Here is a 22749-nt window from a genome sequence, read left to right on the forward strand (position 1 = left end):
GCTCCTCCATGTCTCTTTTCATGTAGTCCAGGGAGGTACATCTCAGGTCATTCACACCAACATGGACAATGACAGAGTCATATTTGTACTTGTTGTGGAGTGACCTGAGTGCATGGGTTATGTGGTGGATCCTGTGAACTCCAGGGTTGAACTACAGGGTTGAACCTTGAGCAATAGAAGCTCAAGAGTTCAATCTTTGTCAATCCTTATGTTACCCAATTTGTTTAACAATCCCCAGGATTCAATAAAGCCTACACTAAGTGTACACCATTCTCAGTGAACAGACAACACAGACATAACTCACACCTTCTTCCTCCTTCATTTAGTTTTCCTACAGATTTTCTTGCAGCTTTAAATATTGACAGGGATTTCACTAGAAAACACAAAAAATGTGGTAGGGATGTTTTTGAATACATACCATGAACACTTACGGTGCACGTAGTGTAGATGTTATTGAATTTTTTTTTTTGGCATGTGTATTGCAGTACATCAACATCAGTGCACTTCACAATTACCATATTTCTTCTTTTTGCTTTTGCAGTTTTGTTAGAATCAATTTTTTTAAATAAAATATGCTGTTGCCTCATGCATCATTTAGAAAACTTTTAATCATACTGCCATTTGTTGAATTCTAGCTCAGTTTCAAGTCATTGAAATAGTGTTGAGCTCACACACCTACAGTAAGCATGTTTCAAGCTTGTCTTACTCCAGAAAAGATAAATATATGTACAGTTACTATATTTCAAACAACACAAAGTCACCATGCCCTCTTAAAGAGAAACCACCTTATTAGCAAATATTGTCACTATGTCATGCTTTTTATTATTTTTATGTAATATTTTGTGTTTTCTCCCTTCATTTTTTTTTAAGCTTTTAGGTCACATTCAGATACAATGTTCATTTCACAGGAAAACAAGGAACATACAACTGTTTGAAACAATTAACTTTTAATTTTTTTCTTTTTATTGATCTTTTATGTTTTAGACCAAAGCAGTATTTTAATAAAGTATGATATTTTTAATCTTTTACCATAACTGAAAAGGAAGAAATGGAAATTCCTGTATTAGAGACTGACTGGGATATTCAACCTTTTTTCCATTATACCAGTTTTACTCCAGAAGGTTCTTTCTCTGAAAGATCCTTCAGGCTCATAACATCCATCTTCGAGTGGCCATATAAAACTGTTCCATCACCTTAGAAGCATTTCGATACTCATTTGGGTTAAGTTGAGATAGAAGACTGACCCAATTCCCTGTCAGAATCCTGGCATCAAAGATGCTTGTTTTGGAGCTTGGAAGCATCCTAATTTTGAACTTCCATTGCACAGAGATGCTAACCATTTATCTGATGTTGTCATTCTTCATCTATTCTTAACTTGTGGGTGACGGTTCTGATCCTCGGAATCGATCCAGCTGTTATAAAGCTCACGTCAGCCAAAAAATCTCTCAAGCAGCTAGTCTACTCACAATGCCCCTTTCCACATTACCCCAGATCTCGTTTGCTGTGCTTACAACAAGAAGAGTCAGCCATCTCTCGTGTAGCTAAGTACATTTTTATATACTTATCTTTATATTTTTTGATACATTCCTTTCCTATCCTTTAAAGCTTGGTCTACCTGTTATGAGTGTATTTTTTTTCCTTTACCACTGGTAAATCCTCCCTACCATTGTTGGTAGTCTTTCCTTATTTTCTTTCCCTACCTTTGGTAGTCTGTCTACCATCGTTGGTAGACTTTTCCCTCTCTCCTGTCATGTGAGTGAAAATCTTACTTTTCTTCCTTCTTTTCTGTCCCTTTTCTGCCTTCCTGTTTATTTTTTTGTCAGGATTATGACAGAGGAACACAAATGTTCCACTGTGGGGTTTAAGCCATGTGTAGAGCGCAGCAGAAGGATGCCAAACTCGGATAACCATAACTCTTGTGTGTACTGTTTGGGGGTTTCTCATTTGAGTACTGAGTGTTCCATCTGCCAGGGTTTCAGAAATCAAACTCTGGCAGAAAGGAAAAATAAACTGATTCTCAAAGGGCTCCTTAAAGCCTCTTTGTAAGAAGCCTTGTCCAAGGCTGACAAGTCACCTCCAGCCTCTGGATCTAAGTCCTCTCATTCAGTGCCGACGTCTCCATTGGCACTGGTCATTAAGAAACATAAGCATGCTTCCGAGGGTTCATCTTCGGAACCAAAAGCTAAGGTTCCAAGGCTTTCTGGGCAGACTCAATCTACGGCACTGATAACTTTACCATTGACTTCTACACCAGATATGACAATTGTTCCTAGTATTATGACTACAGTTCCGACCTTAACCATGGCTCCAACGTCGGTGCCGAGTGCCACTCCGACTAGTTTGGTGCCCATTTCACCCTCAGTACAGACAGTACTTAAATTATTGTCATCCACCAAACTCAGGTCTATCTATTCTCCATCCTTGGACCCGTTCCATGGTCAACTCCCCAGTCCATTCATGGAAAGACTTGAATTACCTTCTGATTTATCCGTGTGCTCCACCAGAAGTCTTTCTGAGGCTGATGTTGTTAGGTTGGTGGATCAGATCTTGGCAGCCTGGGGTATTCTGTCCTCTTCTCAAGCCTCTCTCCCCTCTGGTGCAGTGTTTTTTTTTCCATCCACCCCTACATATTCTCCTCCTCTAACCTTGATGCAGGCTTCAGAGTTTTCGACTTCAGCACCCCAGGCACCGATAGCTTTGCTGCTGACAGTACCTGTGCCTTCGGCACTGAGTCTACCCCTGGTTCCCTCAGTGTAGGACTATGTCTTCACCTGCAGGCCCAGGGGATTTGAGCCAACCCCAAATTTTTCCATTGAGATAACCAGGTCCCTTTTGGCTGCATCAGCAGTGGACCCTTCCTTGGTTCCAGTCTGTCAGGTGGGGCTGTCAGAGTGGGGTGTGACCCCAGTTCCGAGTTTGTCTGTCTCGGTTCTTGGCTCCCATCCCTCCTCAGGGGGTCCTGTCTTTCAGGCTGTGGAAAGGGCTTTAGCCACTGCATCTCATGTGGCCCCTGGGTTATTGGGGTCTTCTCCTATGACCCTAGGTTCTTCAGTTCAGCCCCAACCTCTACCCCTTGACACTGTGCAATATGCTCGCAAGACTTGCCTTCTAAAGGCACTCCCTCTTCTGAGTCCTCCTCAGATGTCCCCACTGAGGAGCCCCCTCAGAAGAGATTGTGTAAGAGGAAACACCTTGATTCTCCTTAAGACTCTGTCACAGAGGACACGGATTTCAGTGAAGGGGAGGGTTCCCCACGGTCACTCCAGGAAGACATCCCCTTTAGAGACATTCTGCTGATTCTAAAACAGAGGGTTGATTGTCAGTCCAAAGAACTGTCCTTGGAGGAATCTGTGTACTTGCAGGCCTTTGGTGCATGCCCATCTACATCATGGGTGACCCCACCAGCTGATGATTTGATTAAAGTAATTGCTCAGTGGGCTTGGAAGGCTCCTGATGCCATGGAACTAGTTCCCCAGAGACCGGACAAAATCCTTACTGCTCCAGAAGATCAACCATATTGGGCTAAGGGCTTAGTAGTAGATGTCATGGTGGTAATGGCCACCATGAAAAAAAAACTAGCCAAGGAAAGTTCTACTGTAGATCCCCTGAACCGTGAGTCCAGGATGATGGACAGATTTGGGAAATGGGTCTATGCATCATCGACCTTCTGTATCAGGTCCTTGAACTTCTTGGCACATTTCACAAGGCTCCAGAGGGATCTGGTCAAAGAGCTGTCAAATACCCTGGTGGGAGCTGTGGCTGAGGATATCCAGGAAAAAGTGGCCTCCCAACTAGCTACCCTGGAGTTTATTTCGAATTCATCCATGAGGCTCATTGCGCATGCAGCTGAAGGGGCAACCAGGTCAGCAGCTTCAGGCACTGCAATTCAGAGACACATTTGGATGTGCCTGTGAGAATTTGCAGAACCATTCAAGTCTTCCTTTGTCAATGCCCCCTTTGACAGATCCTCCTTGTTTGTTCCCAAACTAAAGGAAACTCTGTCCAGCTGTGAAAAGGATGGAAAGACTTTGTCTGCTGTGGGTGTACATTTTTCCACTCCTCAGCCATCCTATTCCAGGAATCAAAGGAGTGGTAAAATGTGGTTCAAGAAGCACGAAAAGCCTTTCCAGGACACATGTGGCTCTGACTCCCCTCGGGGCAGATGGGGGAATTATAGTGGAAGATGCCATCCCAGAGGCAGGGGTGGTCCGCAGATTCAGGGTTCCAGGTGCTCATTCTCTGGTCAACCCTATCAGTGCTCCAGAAGGTCGTCCCGATTGCTTACCTCTGGAAGCAGTCAGAGGAAGATTTGCCTTGCACCCAAATGCCTGACAATGTATAACCACCGATGCCTGGCTGCTAAGGATCATTTCCAGAGGTTATCTAATTCACTTCATATTTTACCCAAGATCCCCAGCAAGACTCCCTGACATTCCACCCAGTCAGAGAGTTCAAGCAGCAATAGAAATTCAAAAGTTGCTAGAAAAAAGTTGTCCAAGAAGTCCCACCAGACCAACTAGGATCTGGTTTTTACTCAAGATTCTTTTTAGTGCCAAATAAAACGGGGGACTGGAGGCCAATTTTGGATGTCAGTATTCTGAACAAGTTCATCCAACAAGTAAAATTCTGGATGGTCATGGTTCAGTCAATTCTCCCTTTCTTAGATAAAGATGATTGAATGTGCTGTATCGACTTTCAAGACACATATTACCATATAAAGGTGGACAAACGTTTGAAAACATTTCTCCACTTCTGAATGGGAGCCAGTCATTTCCAATGCAGAGTAATGCCCTTTGATCTCACCTCAGCTCCGAGGGTGTTCACCAAATGTATGGCAGCAGTCACAGCACATCTTAGGCTGCTCAGATTCTGGGTGTTTCGTTATTTGGACGGCTGGCTCCTGACCACTCCCACCAGGCATCTACTGCTTCAAACTACGGACTATGTTTTAAAACTAGCCCTTCAGTTAGGCATAATGGTTAATCCTGCAAAGTCCCAGCTAACCCCTTCTCAGAACATACATACATATCAGGGTTTGCCTCAACACTGTCTCTTGCATAACATCGCTTCTACTACACAGACTACAGGTAATACAGTCTGAGGTCCTCCCTCTTTTTCGCTCAAACAAAATCTCTACTTATCTGATTCTGCAGGCATTGGGTTCCATGGTGGCAACGATCTCACTGGTTCCATTGGCAAGGTTTCACATGAGACTTCTCCAATGGTTATTTGCAAACCAATGGACTATTCTAACTCACTCCATGAACCATGTAGTTTTCATATCCAATCAATGCAAGAACGACCCATCATGGTGGATGTACTCAGAGGAGATTCCTCTAGGCCACCCCTTTTTTCTCCCTGAGCCCAAGGCCATAGTGACCACGGATGCTTCCCAGAAGGGGTGGGGGTGGGGCATCATCTTGGGAAGACAGTCCAAGGCACTTGGTCACCCTCTGAGGCCAATTTACATATCAATGTTCTGGAGTTAAGAACAGTGCTTCTAGCTTTGCAAGCATTTCACTCTGCCTTACCTCTAGGGACAGTACTGTATCTATACAGTCAGACAAATGTCGGTAGTCTGGTACATCAGAGGGGAACCAAGTCCTACCCACTGTGTCAAGAAGCCCTTCGAGTGTGGCAATGGGCTATAACTTCCAACTGCTTTCTGATAGCAACGCACATCCTAGGGAGTTCCAACATGATTGCGGACAAACTAAGCAGGTGCATTCTCATGCCTCATGAGTGGTCTCTGAACCCCAGAGTAGCGAAGGATATCTTTCTTCACTGGGGCCAGCCTTGCTGTGATCTATTTGCCTCACCCAAGAACAACAAGTGCAGAAGCTACTTTGCCCTAATTCCCCCTCAAGGGAATTCCCAAAGGGGCACTCTTTTCCGCGATTGGCTCCTGGGTCTTCTTTATGTCTTCCTTTCTTTTCAAAGCAGCTCGGCTGAGAAGCAAAGTGATTCTCATTGCTCCCTACTGGCTTCAACAAATCTTGTTTCCCTTCGTCTGGCCACATCTTCTGCACTGCCCCTGGATTCTGGACTCAGTTCCTGGTCTCTTGTCCCACCCCCAGGGACTAGTACATCCCAGTCTTCAGTCTCTCAAGCTGACAACTTGGTTTCTCCAATTCTGGTGGTCACAGGCATAATAATATCCTTTCTCACATGCAACACATTTTGATGGCATCCTATATACCATCCACCAGGAGTCTCTTCCTTAGTAAATGGAAGAGAGTTTCTATTTGGGCCTCTGACAATGGTCACAAAATTAAGAGGGTAGTTTTCTAAACCTGCCTTAGATTGGAGAGCCCTAACAAGGGACAGGGTAGTAGTGGAGAACACAAAAAGGTCATGTGCTGTTGATCAGTCCTTCCTTATTTTGTCTGCTGTTGACAGATATGAATGTATCAGAAAAGTAGCTTTTGCGGTTGAGAAAATGGTCCCATCAGAGGACCATTCGGGCTTGCTTTCTGTATTCTTCTGATTCCTACAGGATTTTGTTACTGTCTGAAGTAGCATTTGACCGCAGTATAGACCCTAGTGCCACTGCTTTTGATGGCTTTGTTAGCCATGCAAGATTTTGTTGATGTCATCAGCATGTGACAGTCCAACTGATGTCTTTTGCACTTTATTTTGGGACTGCATTTTCAGAGGAAGGTGATTGTCTTTGAAATTTTTTCTGCTCTCAGCGTATTCATGAAGGTGCTAGCCATTACAGTAAGGGCAAAACTGCAGTGAAGCCTACTGTGTTTTCTTACCTGGATAAATGTGAATGTGTGGTTGCCCTATAAGAAGTCTCTTTTGTCAGCTGAAACCTATTGTCTAGTAGTTCGAGTCCCCACATTCATTGTCAACTGGGTGCAGCTGTCAGTGCTTCCACTGCAGTATATCTTTTTGTAGGCTGATACTGGATGCTGTCCAGTTGCTGCATCCAATCCACAGGGATATGGTGCAGAAGTATAGGGAGACAGCAACATCACCTTTAGTTACTGGAGCTGTAAGAAGGGTAGGGTCGAGGGGAACTGCTCTGAGCATGAATTTGCAAGTTTTTCTGATTGGGGCAGGCTACCTTAAAAAACAAGTTGGTAAGCTGTAAACAAGTGAGTTGGGAACTACTTACAGACATCTTTTAAACTGCCAAGCTTTTTAAAAAGTAGTTTACAAGCTGCCTATAACTTGCAAAATGTCAAACTGTTCTTTCTTTAATATGGTTTATAGGCTGCCTATAAACAATTGCTTAATGACAGTTTGGAAACCATTAAAATCCTCTTCTCTTTAAAGATGACAATGATGTGTTGTTACTGCATTAATAATCCATTGCTTCCTTAATAACGTTTGACAGTTTACAAGCTGTAGACAATCACTTATAGACAGTATGAAGGGGTGGGTGTCAGATGTGTGTGTTGCTATGGCACCAAACTCCGTTGCCATACTTATGGCTACTTTAATTGCTGTAATTTACAGCAACAGTGGTATTTACTTGCAGCCCATCTTCACATAGGTTCTTTTGTGTGAGACCTGGTACTGTGAGTCTTGAGAATTTGAAAATTAAAGTGCACTTATCACAAAAGCAGTAAATTCAGAAACTTCTTGCACATTTTAAAGTGTTTTTGTTTCCAAATAAGTATCTGATATGCTAAGACTCAGTGCAAGTATTGAATGGCCAAAAATGTGGACTTAAGTCTGAAATCACAATTTCTAGGAATATTCCTTTTTCTTTGAGCTATGGCAGTCTTGGAGTTGGTCTGTCTAGGTTTGGAGGGTATAGAAAGGTTGTCTTCATAATGGTGGATGTGTGGGTGGGGGCATGCAAAGTACAGCTTTGAAGAAGAATAGCAGTATATTTTTCAGACTTATTTTGTAATCCCAGGGCTCATACTTAAGAATCTTGGAATTTTAATATTAAGCTATTTTTGCAAGGTGCTTAACCCCTCTGCACCTCCTGATGGGGGGGCAAACCTTCAACACTCTCCAAACTTATACAGTCAAACTCCGAGATTGCCACACCTCCTCAGATCAACAGGGGCAGGGAGGTGGACAAAACCCACCCTGTTAAAATAATTATGCTTTTCCCTTTGTACTGCAGTTTGCTTTATAGCATCACTGTAAACTGTTTGCACTCTTAGTTCAGACATCAGGTGAATCCTCAACTTTCAGCTACATAGAGAACTAGGCATTCTTCTTAAAATGTATTTAACTATTTCACGAGGTTTCTATGTAAGATGTGCTGAACGTGTTGCTTAAATCTTTATTTAAAACACAAATTTCACATTAATACAATTAAAAAAAATTCAAACTATCCTTCAAATGTATGTCTGTTGAAGTCATCTTTTTAACAAAGGTAATGGTGCTCTGTGACTGTTAATGTTATGGTGAATACTGATCAAACACAAGGACAAGTGACTTTTGATGCAAAGTTTTGTGTATGGTTACTATTTTACAGCTTAGTAAGGTATGTGAATTTTGTTTATTGTGATTTTCTAACAATTCAAAAAGTAAATTTTGTCTTTTGGAAAACTATTATTCAAATATTGTTTGAAATGTACCCTGTTTGTGTGTCTTCACTTTATATTTTACTGATACTAGAGTGTGACTTTGATTTTTAGATCTCTGTCATGACTGTGCCTCCATGTTATCTTCTTAATATAAAGGGCTTTTCCTACAAAACTAAATTTATTTCTTTGTGGTTGTGTCAGCTACAATGTGAGTAATGTTCTTACTGTTTAAGCCTGTATGTACATATTACATCTGCACTGTACATATGGATAGACTCCACTCGTTACTGTGTTGGCTCTTTGTTCGCATGAATTGTTTTGAAGATGATCTTTGAATATCTGTGCCTTTACTACAGATTTAATTGCAGGACAGTGGAATATTTTCACTTTTCCAGTTTTAACCCTGTGAAAAAAGTAATAATAGTAGAAAGGAGCAGGGATTCTGAAAGTTTTCACAATTGTATTTGCTCATGTATGTGTCTTTTCAATTTTGTTGTAGGAAATGGCAAATTCCTTTGCACAGAAGCATCTTCGCTCTATTATACTGAATGTGAGTATTGGCTCTTCACTTAACAGGATATCAAGCATAACTAAGAAGAAAAAAAAGTGCAATGTGGCGCACAGGTGAACACAAACCACTGCTTACTGAGTGCTTTCGTCGGTAGTCAAACACAAGACTTCATCAGAAAAAAAAAAAGCATTTCAGCCCAATACATTTAAATATAATCATCACTTCCTTTTACATCACTAATAGAATAATTAGTCCATTGATTAAAATCATAACATACTCAACATTTAAAAGCAGCAACAACCCTAATACTAAGGAAACAGAACACGTATATCCCTTCAGTAATTGCATTATAAAAATTAAATGCCAAGTAACCAAAATTAAAACATCCATATGTTGACTGCATACTGTCCAAATATAAATACATTTCACAAAAATATATGGTAAAAATATATGTTAGAATAAGTTTTTCACTTAAAAAATATTCTCAACAAACACACTTACATATGAAAATCAGCTTTTAATTTCAAAAGTCTTGTGGTTGACTACCGACGAAAGCGCTCAGTAAACAGTGGTTTATGTTCACCTGTGCACATCTTGATCTTTTTGTTCTTCTTAGTTTGGCTTTTTGAAGATATCAAGCATGTTAGCCTGATGAAATCCTAGTTCTTTTTCTGCCTGCATGTACTTAAATGTGAATTTGAGTTTAAATTTATAGTGTATGTTGTGAAAACTTAGTATATACATAGACAGACTGACATGGATAGATGTATGTATACACACATGGGCACACGTGTACACTAACATATGTACACTCACCCCCCTACACACATATCCACCCACTGAGGTATATTAATGCAGTAAGTCCACACATTTATAAATACAATTTTATTATAAAGTCAAAGAATATCAGTGGTGCAGACTCTTCTTATAAAAGTACCTTCTGTCTTTTAAAGTCCCAGTGTCCCTTAAACATAGGGGCACAGTCACTCACACAAAATCTAGTGATTCACCTGTGGAGCAGGAATCAATGTCCATAGCCTACTGGTACTTCCAGGTAAATCCTCTTCCCTTCTCTCTGGATTCTTTTGCAAGAATGTGCCCAGGTTTGTTGAGATAAAATTCATAGCCATTTGTATTGTAATTCACTTCCCAAAATAGATGTCCAGGCATCCAGTCTCCTTCCATGAGAGGCCGTGTTCACACTGAATTAATGGGGGTAAAGCCTTCTTCTTATATACCAGTTAATTGCATATTGGGTGTGTTAACTGATACATACAGAAATCCTCACTGACTAATGGCAGCTCACTATTTACAGAAGCAGTCCTATTTATAACATTATATAAACTCTTTGCATTGTAAATCTACAGTTCTCTTTATAACATTTGTGCACAGTATTTACATCATTTGAGGCACCATTCTGGTGAGATCCACCACCTTATATTACAGTGTATTCATTTTACATAGATCTACATTACAAGAATTAGCTTATGTCATTTATGTATGTTGTTAAAATTCTTTGCTAGCTGTACTATGTTACTAAAAATGTTCTTTCATGTGATTGCCAATATCATCTACTCCAGATCTGTCAGTTGTATACACATGTGTGTGTGTGTGTGTGTGTGTGTGTGTGTGTGTGTGTGTGTGTGTGTGTGTGTGTGAGTGCATGCATGCGTGCGTGTGCGTTTGTCTTTGTACACATTATTTCAATGCCAAGCACATTGGCAGCAAACTACACTGATTGCAAAAGGAAGGAACAGTCTCATTTTGTGATTGTTAAAAAAAAAAAAAATCTACCAGTAACTTGCAGACTTTTCCCCATGTACCACCTCACTTGTGTGCTAACCCTGCCCCTAGCCCAATAGTGCCAAACCTACACATTAATTTACTTAAAAAAACTTTCTCTAACAGTAACAGCAAGATGCACACGCAGTTCACACACATGCACCACAGCATCTATCCCTTCTGTAGCCCTTACACTAACCCTAACCCGCAAACACTTACATGCACACCGTCACACCCAATATCTACACTTTCGATATAACCCAAGGTTTTGGCATTACCATCCACTCTCACTCACCGTGACCACATACATAAAAGCAACATTCAGCATTGATCCTTTAGCTTACTTCTGCCCTCAGGATTGAGTGCTTTTGACAGATTTGGATACCAGAAATGTCTTTTGACAACTTGTTCATTCAGCAGAGTAGCAGAGTGTACAACTATATATATATATATATATATATATATATATATATATATATATATGTATACCTATATGTGTGTGTGTGTTTATATATATATATATATATATATATATATATATATATATATATATATATATATATGTATATATATATATATATATATATATATATATATATGTGTGTGTGTGTGTGTGTATACTCTGCCTGTAATGGTGCCATGGCTGGTACTTTTACACAGCACACTCTGCCTATACTAGTGCCATGGCTGGTACTTTTACAAAGTGCACTGTGCCCATACTGGTACAATGGCTGGTACTTTTATACAGTGCACTGTGCCTGTACTGGTGCAATGGCTGGTGCTTTTATACAGTGCATTGTGCTTATACAGGTGCCATGGCTGGTACTTTTACATAGTGCACTGTGCCTGTACTGGTGCCATGGTTTGTACTTCTACACAGTGCACTGTACCTATACTGGTGCCATGGTCAGTACTTTTACACAGTGCACTGTACCTATACTGGTGCCATGACTGCTACTTTTGCACTGTGCCTCATCTGATGCCGTGGTTATTACTTTTACAAAGCACACCGTACCTATAGTGGTGCCATGGCTGGTACTTTTACACAATGCACTGTGCCTATACTGGTGCCATGGCTGGTACTTTTACACAGTGCACTGTGAATATACTGGTGCCATGGCTGGTACTTTTCTAAAGTACACTGTGCAGTAACTGTTTGAAGTCTCGCACTCAAATTCGTGTGTCACAGAGTATGAAGACCAAATGGCAGAGCATTTAGACTAACTTATGCTAAGTTTGAGATTGACATTTCTTGGAATATTCAGTTTTTTCTGAGGTATAGTAATCTCATTGTTAGTATTTATAAGTTCAGCTGGTAGAGGGCCTTGACCCATGCAAAACAAACATAGTTTAAAGGAGAAGAGTGATGCTTGATATTTGCTCTTATGTAGTTTCAATCTTTTTTTTTCAGTATTCTGACACTTGCTAATTTGAGTGTTGAGATTTCAATGGGGGAGCAGCACTGTGCCTATACTGATATCATGGCTGGTACTGTTGTGCAATACTGTGCCTAGAATGCTGCCTTAGGTGGTATTCTTGTATGGTGCACTATACTTAATTGCCATCTATGATACTTGTATTGCAATATGATGTGTCTTTATTGGTGCCATGGTTGGTACTGTTAAGCAGTGCACTCTGCTTGTATACATGCATACATACATGCACGCATGCATATGCACACATGTTTCAGACATGGGCAATAATACCCTTCTATCCTGCCAATATACAAAAACAGTCATTCCCATAGGTGCCCATGTTGTTTTTGAAAATATCTAAATTATTACTTACACTGCATCTATACTGCTGCTTGCAGTGGTCTGAATTATGTTGTCAGTATTAATTCTGCTAGTAGTATCATTTCCAGCACATAAGTATTAGTGCTAACATTGCAGAATTAGTGATACTGTCATAGTAACCATTACAGTAGTGTCATGCAATATACTGTAAAACTGTGTAGCTTGTTCTTATCTAATACTTATCTTGTTTCAGCATGTGATCCGGGGCAATCGACCAATAAAAGCAGAGATGGCACATCAGCTTTATGTACTCCAGGTACTGACATTTAACCTTCTGGAGGAGAGGATGATGACCAAAATGGACCCAAGTGACCAGGTCAGTAAGAGCTATAATATTCATCATTTCTTTTGTTATCGCCACCATCTAAGTTACGTTCCACATGTAAAGCAGCTCTAGTCGCAATATAATGGCTCACCTACTGCTTGTTCTGATTTAAATGTAATGGTTTCCATTCCATTCTCTGAACTTTAATTGTCAGAGTTGACATTTTTACTAAAAAATGCCCCTTCCCTTCAAGATCGTCCTGATTTCATCTTGATCTTGTTTACATGCTTACATCAAAGTTAATAAAATGCATTCCTGGGAGGTTCCATTCTAGCATTAGGGCCTCCCTCATTAGCTTGTTACTGCTGCTGTATATATATGTGTGTGTGTGTGTGTGTGTGTGTGTGTGTGTGTGTGTGTGTGTGTGTGTGTGTGTATTAATAAATAAGTAGATAAAATCTATAGCTTGCTATTAGTATAGTGTGTGTGTGTGTGTGTGTGTGTGTGTGTGTGTGTGTGTGTGTGTTGGGGGGGTATTTAGTTGAAACTGTCGCATTATGTTGTCATTTCTCTTTTCAAGGCACAGAGAGATGTCATTTTTGAACTACGAAGAATTGCCTTTGATGCAGAACTTGATCCAGGTACGGGAAACACGAGTACAGAGAAACGACGTGCCATGTACACCAAGGACTACAAAATGCTGGGCTTCACGGTATGCCCCATGATGTTGCTCTAAGCCTGCTATGGCTTATAATTATTAGGATATGATGGTTACCTGCAAATGATAGTAACTGTAATGCTGAGTTATTATGTACTAATACTGTCAGAAGGCATCTGCTTTGTTCTAGCTACTTGCTGTTGTGCCCTGCATGGCTGCATTTTGAGGAAGTTGGGGTAAGGTAATTTTGCGTTCAGCGTCAAAATGTTTTTTGTATGGATTGGGATGAGATTTCACTTTATCTTTTCTCTAGGGAGCAGTGTGTGTGTTTATTTATTTATGTATTTATTTTATTTACCACCTGTTGCAAACAAAGGCAGAAGATGTTTATGTTCAGGGGTAACCCAGGAGGTTTTTACCATGTTAAAGGACTCCCTGGAGTTCCATAACACAATGTAGGGCTGGGATAATCAATCATACGTGTAGAAAACATAGTTTATGTACAGTTTCTTACCTTAATTTTTAAACCTTAGGTCCAAGTTAGTCTAAGGCCCAGATGTGATTGTCACACTCAGGAGTATAACTGAAGACATGTCCAATAAGAAAGTTATTGCCCTATCCCACTATACAGACCATTTGCAGATTATCTTCAAATGCTGTACCCAGTTTGGGAGCAGTCACCTCTGTTAGTACACAGTGAAGTGTAAAGAAAAATTCTAAGTTGCATGGGATTTGTGTGAGAAAATTTCTGAGGAAGGGTTTAAGACATTAGCACACATATTTCACAAAGTTAAATGAAGCAAAGGAATGCACCATTTCCATACCTCTCAACTGTACAGATTTTCACAGAATGTCCAGATTTTTGCCTCATATTTCTGGTCTGTTTTTCATAAATTTATGGTTTTCTGAGAAATCATTGAGGGTTGAAATCAGAAAGTAATGACAGACATTTGAATTTTAGATTTCCTACCCTTCAGAAAAATCATGCTAATGCAAAATATGTTACTCTATTAACTTTCTAAGTTTGTAAGAGCATTATTTAAAAAGTGTCCCTATTTTTGGTCCTTTGTCCCCCCATTTTTATGACTTTGTCCAGATTTCTTGCTCTAAGAGGTTGAGAGGTATGACCATTTCTGTGCAGAATTAACTTGCCAACAAGAGACAGATTTAGAGTGAGAATAAGAGATTAAGAAAATCAGTTTGTGAATCACTGAAAATGTGGTAGACATATGGAATAAGTTTGCTGGCAATGGCTGAAGACAAAATATTGCTGTAAAATTTAGTGATATGTGGGGTATAGACAGAGAGAGAGAGAACTCAGAAGTAAAGGTACACCACAGAGGGAACTTAGAAGTAAACATACACTCAGAGGGAACTTAGAATTACACATACACTCACAGAGGGAACTTAGAAAGAAAGGTACACTTACAGAGGGAACTTAGAAGTAAAGGCACACTTACAGAGGGATCTTAGAAGTAAACATACACTCAGAGGGAACTTAGAATTACACGTACACTCACAGAGGGAACTTAGAAGGAAAGGTACACTTACAGAGGGAACTTAGAAGTAAAGGCACACTTCCAGAGGGAACTTAGAAGTAAACATACACTCACAGAGGGAACTTAGAAGTAAACATACACTCAGAGGGAACTTAGAATTACACATACACTCACAGAGGGAACTTAGAAGTAAAGGCACACTTACAGAGGGAACTTAGAAGTAAAGGCACACTTACAGAGGGATCTTAGAAGTAAACATACACTCAGAGGGAACTTAGAATTACACGTACACTCACAGAGGGAACTTAGAAGGAAAGGTACACTTACAGAGGGAACTTAGAAGTAAAGGCACACTTCCAGAGGGAACTTAGAAGTAAACATACACTCACAGAGGGAACTTAGAAGTAAACATACACTCAGAGGGAACTTAGAATTACACATACACTCACAGAGGGAACTTAGAAGTAAACATACACTCAGAGGGAACTTAGAATTACACATACACTCACAGAGGGAACTTAGAAAGAAAGGTACACTTACAGAGGGAACTTAGAAGTAAAGGTACACTTACAGAGGGAACTTAGAAAGAAAGGTACACTTACAGAGGGAACTTAGAAGTAAACGTACACTCAGTATTATGTGTTTTTAGTAGAAAACGCAATTAAGAGAAAAAAACAGGTCAGACTTTACAAACTTAATTGGTGAATCCTGAAAGCAGCCACGAATTGCAATGATAATTTGAAGTTTGACCATATTGGAAGAACACATGGCCATGAGAGGCAAGGTAGATGAACAGCACGACAACACAACTCTGTGGCTGTGTCAGTGCACTGTGGTTCACCACAGTAGATAAGTATCACTATGCTGTTATAAGGTTAGTTTGAGGTCCTAATATGTTGTAGTGCATCACATTAATAAACTCACAGTAAAGGATCCCATTACAACAGTGACTGCAGCAGTAAACCCTGCAGTGCCTGCATGGTTCCATTTAGTAACATTCAGACCCTATCATCCATTGTTTTTAGCAGATCCTTGTCAACTATAGCAATAGAAGGAACAGCAAGCAGAACTCAAAGGTCATTTTACAAGTCCCAGACCCAGAGTAAGGTCAAAGACAGACCACAAACAGTAATGGAAAATAGTCCATTATGAGATTAATTATTTAGATGTGGTGATTACAAAAGATGTCCACAATAAAAGTTCTATTTTTTGTACTGAATAGACTGGACATTAGCTCCAGGGTAGGCCCATGGGAATGTTTTTTGGAAAAGAGAGAACTATGGTGGTAATTTCTGCTAGATTCTTGTAGTTATCCTGGATTGAATAACATGCTTTCAGTAACCTGTCTTCTTAAACTGTGGTCACTTGAAATTTGAATTTCTCTTACATTTTGTTATGAAGAGTTTGTTTTTTAAAGGGTTCTTGTTATGTGTAATGGTACTGATGTGTCTTAATTGGTTAACACACCCATGTGATCAACTTTTGAAATTTTTAAAATGGGAGTTTTTTAACGTTAAGTTGTTCTGATGAAGTCCTATAGTGATGGGATGAAAGTGCTTAACTTGCATATTTATATTAAAGCATTCAGTGGTATATGATTAGTGTCCCTGGAGGTGTTTTTTGTTGTTAATATATGAAAACCATTGCTTTATTGTCAAATTGGGAGTAATAGAAAATGAAATACAATCACAAAGTCTGTTTCAGCAAGTGTGCTTATGAAATGCAAGTCCATATATGAGCCTTTAAAGCTGAGTGTTTTCTATTCAGTTCACAAGCTTAATATTTCTTCCAAAGTAGGCCAGAAGACAAATAACACTTAGAAGTACCGAGTGTTTATTTCACTAGGGTTTACCCAATAATCTCTACCACACAGACCGAGGACGTTTTGTTTGTTTATCCTTTTTCACAATAACAACTTATATTCTCTCCCCAAATTTAGGGTTTGTTTGCCTTTTCCCAGTTAGGGGTCACCACAGCAGAACTCTGGTCTGCTAAAGATTGGCAGTAGATTTTTATGGTGCTGAGTTGCCAGCCCAATGCCCAACCTTCAGCAAAGGCACGCCCATTCATGCATGTCTTTCGGAGGCCACTCGACCACAGGGAGGACATGCAGACTCCACATAGAAGGCACTCCAGCCGAGAATCAAACAGGAGAACTTCTTGCTTTGAGGCAACAATGCTACCGGTGTACCACCGCGGCTATACCTCTCCCCATATTTAGGGTAGCCTTCCAAATTTCTAGTGTCAGGGTCAGATTCTAGATTACTTTCATAGATAGCTATCTAGAAGTTTTGTTTCAGACCTTGACTCAACCCATTTGACAGGAAATCAGCTTGTTAAAGGGGCAGCTGCCTGACAGAGGTCTAGAGGCAGCATTTGCCTATTGATTGCTATGGAGATATTCTGCCTGCATGCTTCACACTCAGCAGTGTGCTTTCCTGGTTAAGTGTATATATACATCACACACACACAGAGACACACACACACACACATATATATATATATATATATATATATATATATATATATATATATATATATATATATATATATATATATATATATGTGTGTGTGTGTGTGTATATATGTATACATGGGTCCACTTCTGAATCTCGAAATACTGAAATGTCGAATTTTTGTATTTTGAGACCAGAATAGCGAAAGTGCAGTTGTTTGAAACTGCATATTGTCGAATATTACGTTGCCGAATCTGCTGTTGATGTGGTGTGGTTTATTGTTGGTTGTGTGGTTTCACTTTAAAGTGTGTTGGTGTCTAGGTAGTGAAAATGGCGGCTGATGTCCAGAGATGTTCGGAGATTCAGGTAGGTTTGTAGTTTTTAAGAGTTATTGCTAGAAATGGGGTTTGTGGTTGTTTTTTGGCGAGTTTTAGGAGCAGGTTAGGGTAGGTAGGTAGGTTAGAGTGTGGGTGTGTAAGTGTTGAAAGTGGTGTTTTTTTGTAAATGTGTAGTGTGTGTGTTTTTAATGGGATAAGTATGACAGTGTGCAATGGGAGTTTAGGATGTGTAAAAGTAGGTTTGTTGTTTTTTTTCATGTTAGTACAACCTCAGAGTTGGTATGTATAAGTAGCAGGGGTGTGAGGGTGCAGCCTCCGACATGGGAGGTGCAGGGGAGCTTGCCCCCCACAAAAACTTGTGTTAGTGTTAATGTTATTTATTTTGAGTTTTATACTACTTTTTTGAGTTTATTTTGGGAGAGGGTTGGATGATTGCTTTTATTTTGGGGGTTTTTTGGGTTTTTTTTGTCATTTTGCATTGTCGGTATTGTAGATTTTCATTTTTCTGGATTTTAGGTATTCTGGTCTCGATATACAGAAATTCGACCTTTCAGTACTTCAAGATTCAGAAGTGAACCTGTGTACACACACATTTACTGTTTATTTTATTTATCCTTGGCTGACCAGGTTAGTCCCACTAGACTAGTAGGCTCTTTTCAGGGGAGACATGAGGTGGTACGTATACTACTAGAGGAAATTTGGCTTGGGCATTGAGGAACATCCCCTCCTGTTTTTGATTGGTGCTGAGGGATCTTTTACATCCACCTCAGCAACCACTAACTCAAGCAGATGGGGACTCAATTTAATGTCTCATCCAAAGGCTGACATACTCAGTAGTGCAGCACCCCCTTATGTTGCACTGCAGTGTCAGCAGTTGATCTACCTGATGTGGGAATAGAACTCACAGCCTGCTGCACCAAAGGCTAGTGTGCTGTGAAAAATTTTCATGTGACTGAATCACTTTTTTTTTGTTTTTACTGCTAGTGCTAAAAGCACCTTGTGGCAGTTGTCTTTTGGTGGCCCATGTATCACGTTAGTACAGGCACCATTCTTCTCAACTGTCTAGAAGTTTGCTGAATATCCATTATGTTGCCTTGTATATTTTCTTTCTCCATTATAATATTTCACATATTCTGAAAAGTCACAGAGGTTTATACTCAGCCAATAATGGCAGATGTTAGAGTTTCATACTTCAGACTCACATACAGACTGCCACACACATACACACACTCACACCCCACCACCACCATTGCCTCTCTGCTGAACTTTGCTAAAATTACCTAGTTAAGTTAATTTTTCTAGGCTGGCTATGTTAATTTACTCAGATGAGTGATACTGTACATGAGTAGCTGCAGACATTTCTGGGGGAGGGCACATAGCTAATTAGTGTTAGCCTCTCCACTGGATTACCTTTGGCTCTCTATCCTTTAATCCAACTGGCAGGACTACCCTCACTGATGATGCTTCCCCACTCAGTGTGGTGGTCTCTGAATTGGAAGGGGTTACCCCTGATTGGTGCAAGTAGATGTAACAAATGCATGCCGTTACTTTTCTCTTGTGGTTTAGCTATTTTTTTTTTTTTTGTAGTTACAGTGCTTTGTAATATTACTATCATTTCCATATAGGCAACATCCTAAGTAAGAGATTATTCATTAAGTACAAGTTTAAAGTTCAAATCAGATGAGCAGTAGATGTCAGGTATCCTTTCTTGAAAAACAATTGGAGAGAAAAAATAGTGGGTGAGGTTTAAACGAATTGCTGCACACCAAGTTTCCTTTTTCATACAGTGATATCACATAAAGTGGTCTGTCCTTTCTACATGGACCAGCAGATAACTCAGTGAATGTGTTTACAGTATCCTGGACTGCACCTTCAAAGTCTGATTTTTTTAACATAGAACTTACGATTTTTTAAATATTTTTTTCATACCTTGTAATCATTTTTTTTTTAGCATTTATCCCTTAAGTTTTACCAAAAGGAAAATGTCCTAGGTAACAGTGAAATGGACTTCTAGCTAAATGTATATATACTCCATCACTGTTACCCCAGTGGCTTAATGTAATAAAATGTTTCTGCATTTTGGATGCTGCTTATGCATGGCAATGTGAGCTGTTTGCATGGCACCAGAAGCCATGCAGTCTGTTTTAGACTGCCTGAAAAAAAAGAATTGTTAACTGCATGTTTTGATTTTTTTTACTTATTATTGTAAACAATCTCTACACAGAACCATGTCAACCCAGCTTTGGATTTCACCAAGACTCCTCCAGGGATGTTGGCACTGGACAACATGCTTTATCTTGCCAAGGTGCACCAGGACACATATGTCAGGGTAAGATGAAACCACACTTTCTACTGCTGCTCCTTAGGGTGAAATGTTTGCTACCCTGTCTAAAGAAGATGAATGGTAAGGCTGAAGGACTGGATTAGTAGAAGAAACTCAAAGAACTTCTTTAGTTAAAAAGAGCAAACTGGTTTAGTTGCTCTTTACTTAAGTTTATTGCAACAGCAGTGGCTCCTATTTCCTGTTTCTACTACCACAGTAAGGTACATGCACTAGTAGTGAGAGGGCTGTCTTTCAAAAGCTGAGGAGCAAACTGGGCTCTGACAATCTTGGTGTCTTCAACAAAAATGTTTGGTAGGTCATTGTAATTATAATTTCAAGTCTTTTGGCTATTCCTGGTTAGTGGTTGCCACAGCGGATCACCAGTCCACAGATTGATTGGCAGTGGTGTTTTTACAGTGTCGAGGTGCCAGCCTGGTGCCCAGCTTTCACAGAAGGCACACACATACACACACCTACCTTGCATGCCTTTAAAACTCACTCGACTGCAGGGAGGACATGCAGACTCCATACGGAAGGAGCTCCAGCTGAGAATCGAACCAGAGAACCTCTTGCTGTTAGGTGACAGCACTAACCACTGCACCATCACGGCCAACATAGTTATAATTTCAAGTAGTAGGACATTTTAGAATTTTGAAGTGAGATTGTATTTCTTTTTTTTTTTTCATGCTTGCTTATATGTGTGGGGAGGGGAGGCATATTATAAGATGGTGTTAGCTTGACAGCCTGATATTCCCAGCAGCCTTATGTTTTATAACTGTGCCTGAAAAGTTGTAAGAGATGGTGTTGGGTAACAACAATGGAGGTGGGGCACCAGCAGATAGTTGTGGAGAAGGGGAAAGAGAAAAAAACAAAACAAACAAACGACGATTTCTTGAAGCTGTTGCTGTACCACATGCAGCTGAAGGGTAGGACATGGGCAGGGTGACTGATTTGTGTAATGAATTACCTGTTTTCTCCTGTTGCAAAACTGGCTATCTTGTGCTAAGTGGTACTGAGATTGTAGTTGTTGATTGTAGCAGGAACTGAGTACAGTTTCTCCATGTATTAGATTAATTAACTCATTAATATGTCTCAGCTGTGGAATGCGACACCTCTAGCTGCCTATCCCTGCATTCGAAAGCATTTTCTGAAAAATCAATTTAAAAAGCATAAGCCAAACAAAGATAAATATCTTGTGAGCAGTAAATGCTATTAAAAAGTACAAAGGACAATATTATCAGTAAAAGTCTACTTTACAATGATTATAATAATAAATGCATTTGTAGTCTTTACATTACCACTGTATTATAGGGTCTATGTAGATAAACGAAAGTTTATCTTACTGAACGCTGACATTATCAAAAATCCCAGAACTCGAATGCAATTGTGGGGGGCTGCACCCCCCACACCCCCTGCTAAATATATATTCCAACTCCGAGATTGCACTACAGTGAGGAAAGGGCAAATATTCCCATCTTCACTGTACTGCGATCTCACAATTCCGGTTTTGGGTTTTGGGATTTTCGCTCATGTTAGCGTTCGGTAAGATAAACTTTTGTTTATCTAATGTAGACCCTATTATATTATAATATACAAACCCAGAACTATCTTTTCATCTTTTTAACTTGCCTGTACGTATAGTGTCAGAGCACTTTTATTTAGCCAGACTTGAGCTTTCACACAATGCAAGACATTTAAGAGTGATTATTGTTTATTTATAGAAATTTAAAAATTGTGCTTATTTGTATAACTAGCAATATAAGTAACATTGAAAGTCTCAGAAAATGCAGCTTAAAGAGTATAATTTTCTTTAGCATCATCTAAGGTTTCACCTAATGTTATTCAATAGTTTACTTGGATTTGGAAATAATAATGTACACATGGAAATGTACTGCATATCTTCATAATTACTATCTAGCAGCTAATGATATCTCCAGCATAGTGTACTGTACAAGGACAATGGCAGTGCATGCCACCAATGCATTTCACAGTTACCTCAATAAGCTCTAGCTCTGTCAGGTACAAACACATGAATAGCAAGAAACAAATTAATGTCACCACTGCAAGCCATTCTAAATTATTGTTAGCGTCATTTTGTTGCACTTAACTTGCTGCCTGTGACTAACTGGCAAATCATTCTGTTAAGGAAGCTAATCTCCCAAGAAAGTTGGGAAAGAGATTTTTTTGATGGTAGTTTGTCTGATGGGCGATACCACGAAGGAGATATTGCTGAAAACCATTTTCAGTGATTATTAACTGCCGCCTTTTCTCCACTTCTGTGCAACCATGGAGTTGGTGTACATAAGCTGAATACTGTGGGGCTCTCTCCCTCCAATGGGTCTGCAGGGGTGGCTTGCAAATGCAAAAGAGGTGAGTCTTTTATTTGCTGAAAGTGTTTTTTCAGCAATAATATTTTGAGTTGCTGTGAGATAAATTATCATTCAACCTATAATCATGAATCTGAAAATGTTAGGACACCATGAGGAGCTATAGGTGATAAATCCAGCATACAGCCTTCTGAGTTACATCCATCTCCTGTAGTGACAGTATGAACAGTCACCAACTTCCACTGAGTTAACTAGACAAGCAGGGAATGGAAGTAGATTGCCAGACCTTCCTTTTG

The 22749-nt window shown here is 39.8% G+C and overlaps 1 protein-coding gene across 5 annotated transcripts in view; it reads left to right on the top strand.

Annotated features, from left to right (window-relative positions):
• The window catches only part of ELMO2 (engulfment and cell motility 2), a 1277433-nt gene that overhangs the window by 1019269 nt on the left and 235415 nt on the right, over positions 1-22749 (top strand). For all 5 annotated transcript variants that reach the window (XM_044090132.1, XM_044090131.1, XM_044090133.1 and 2 more), the window contains 4 exons: positions 8998-9048; positions 12781-12903; positions 13433-13564; positions 20028-20132. In XM_044090132.1, the coding sequence (XP_043946067.1) occupies positions 8998-9048; positions 12781-12903; positions 13433-13564; positions 20028-20132 (411 nt within the window). The remainder of the gene's footprint in view (positions 1-8997; positions 9049-12780; positions 12904-13432; positions 13565-20027; positions 20133-22749) is intronic.

Source organism: Protopterus annectens, chromosome 12.part0 (genome assembly GCF_019279795.1).
Source record: "Protopterus annectens isolate FY-2018-M chromosome 12.part0, PAN1.0, whole genome shotgun sequence".
In the NCBI taxonomy this organism is placed as follows: domain Eukaryota; kingdom Metazoa; phylum Chordata; order Ceratodontiformes; family Protopteridae; genus Protopterus; species Protopterus annectens.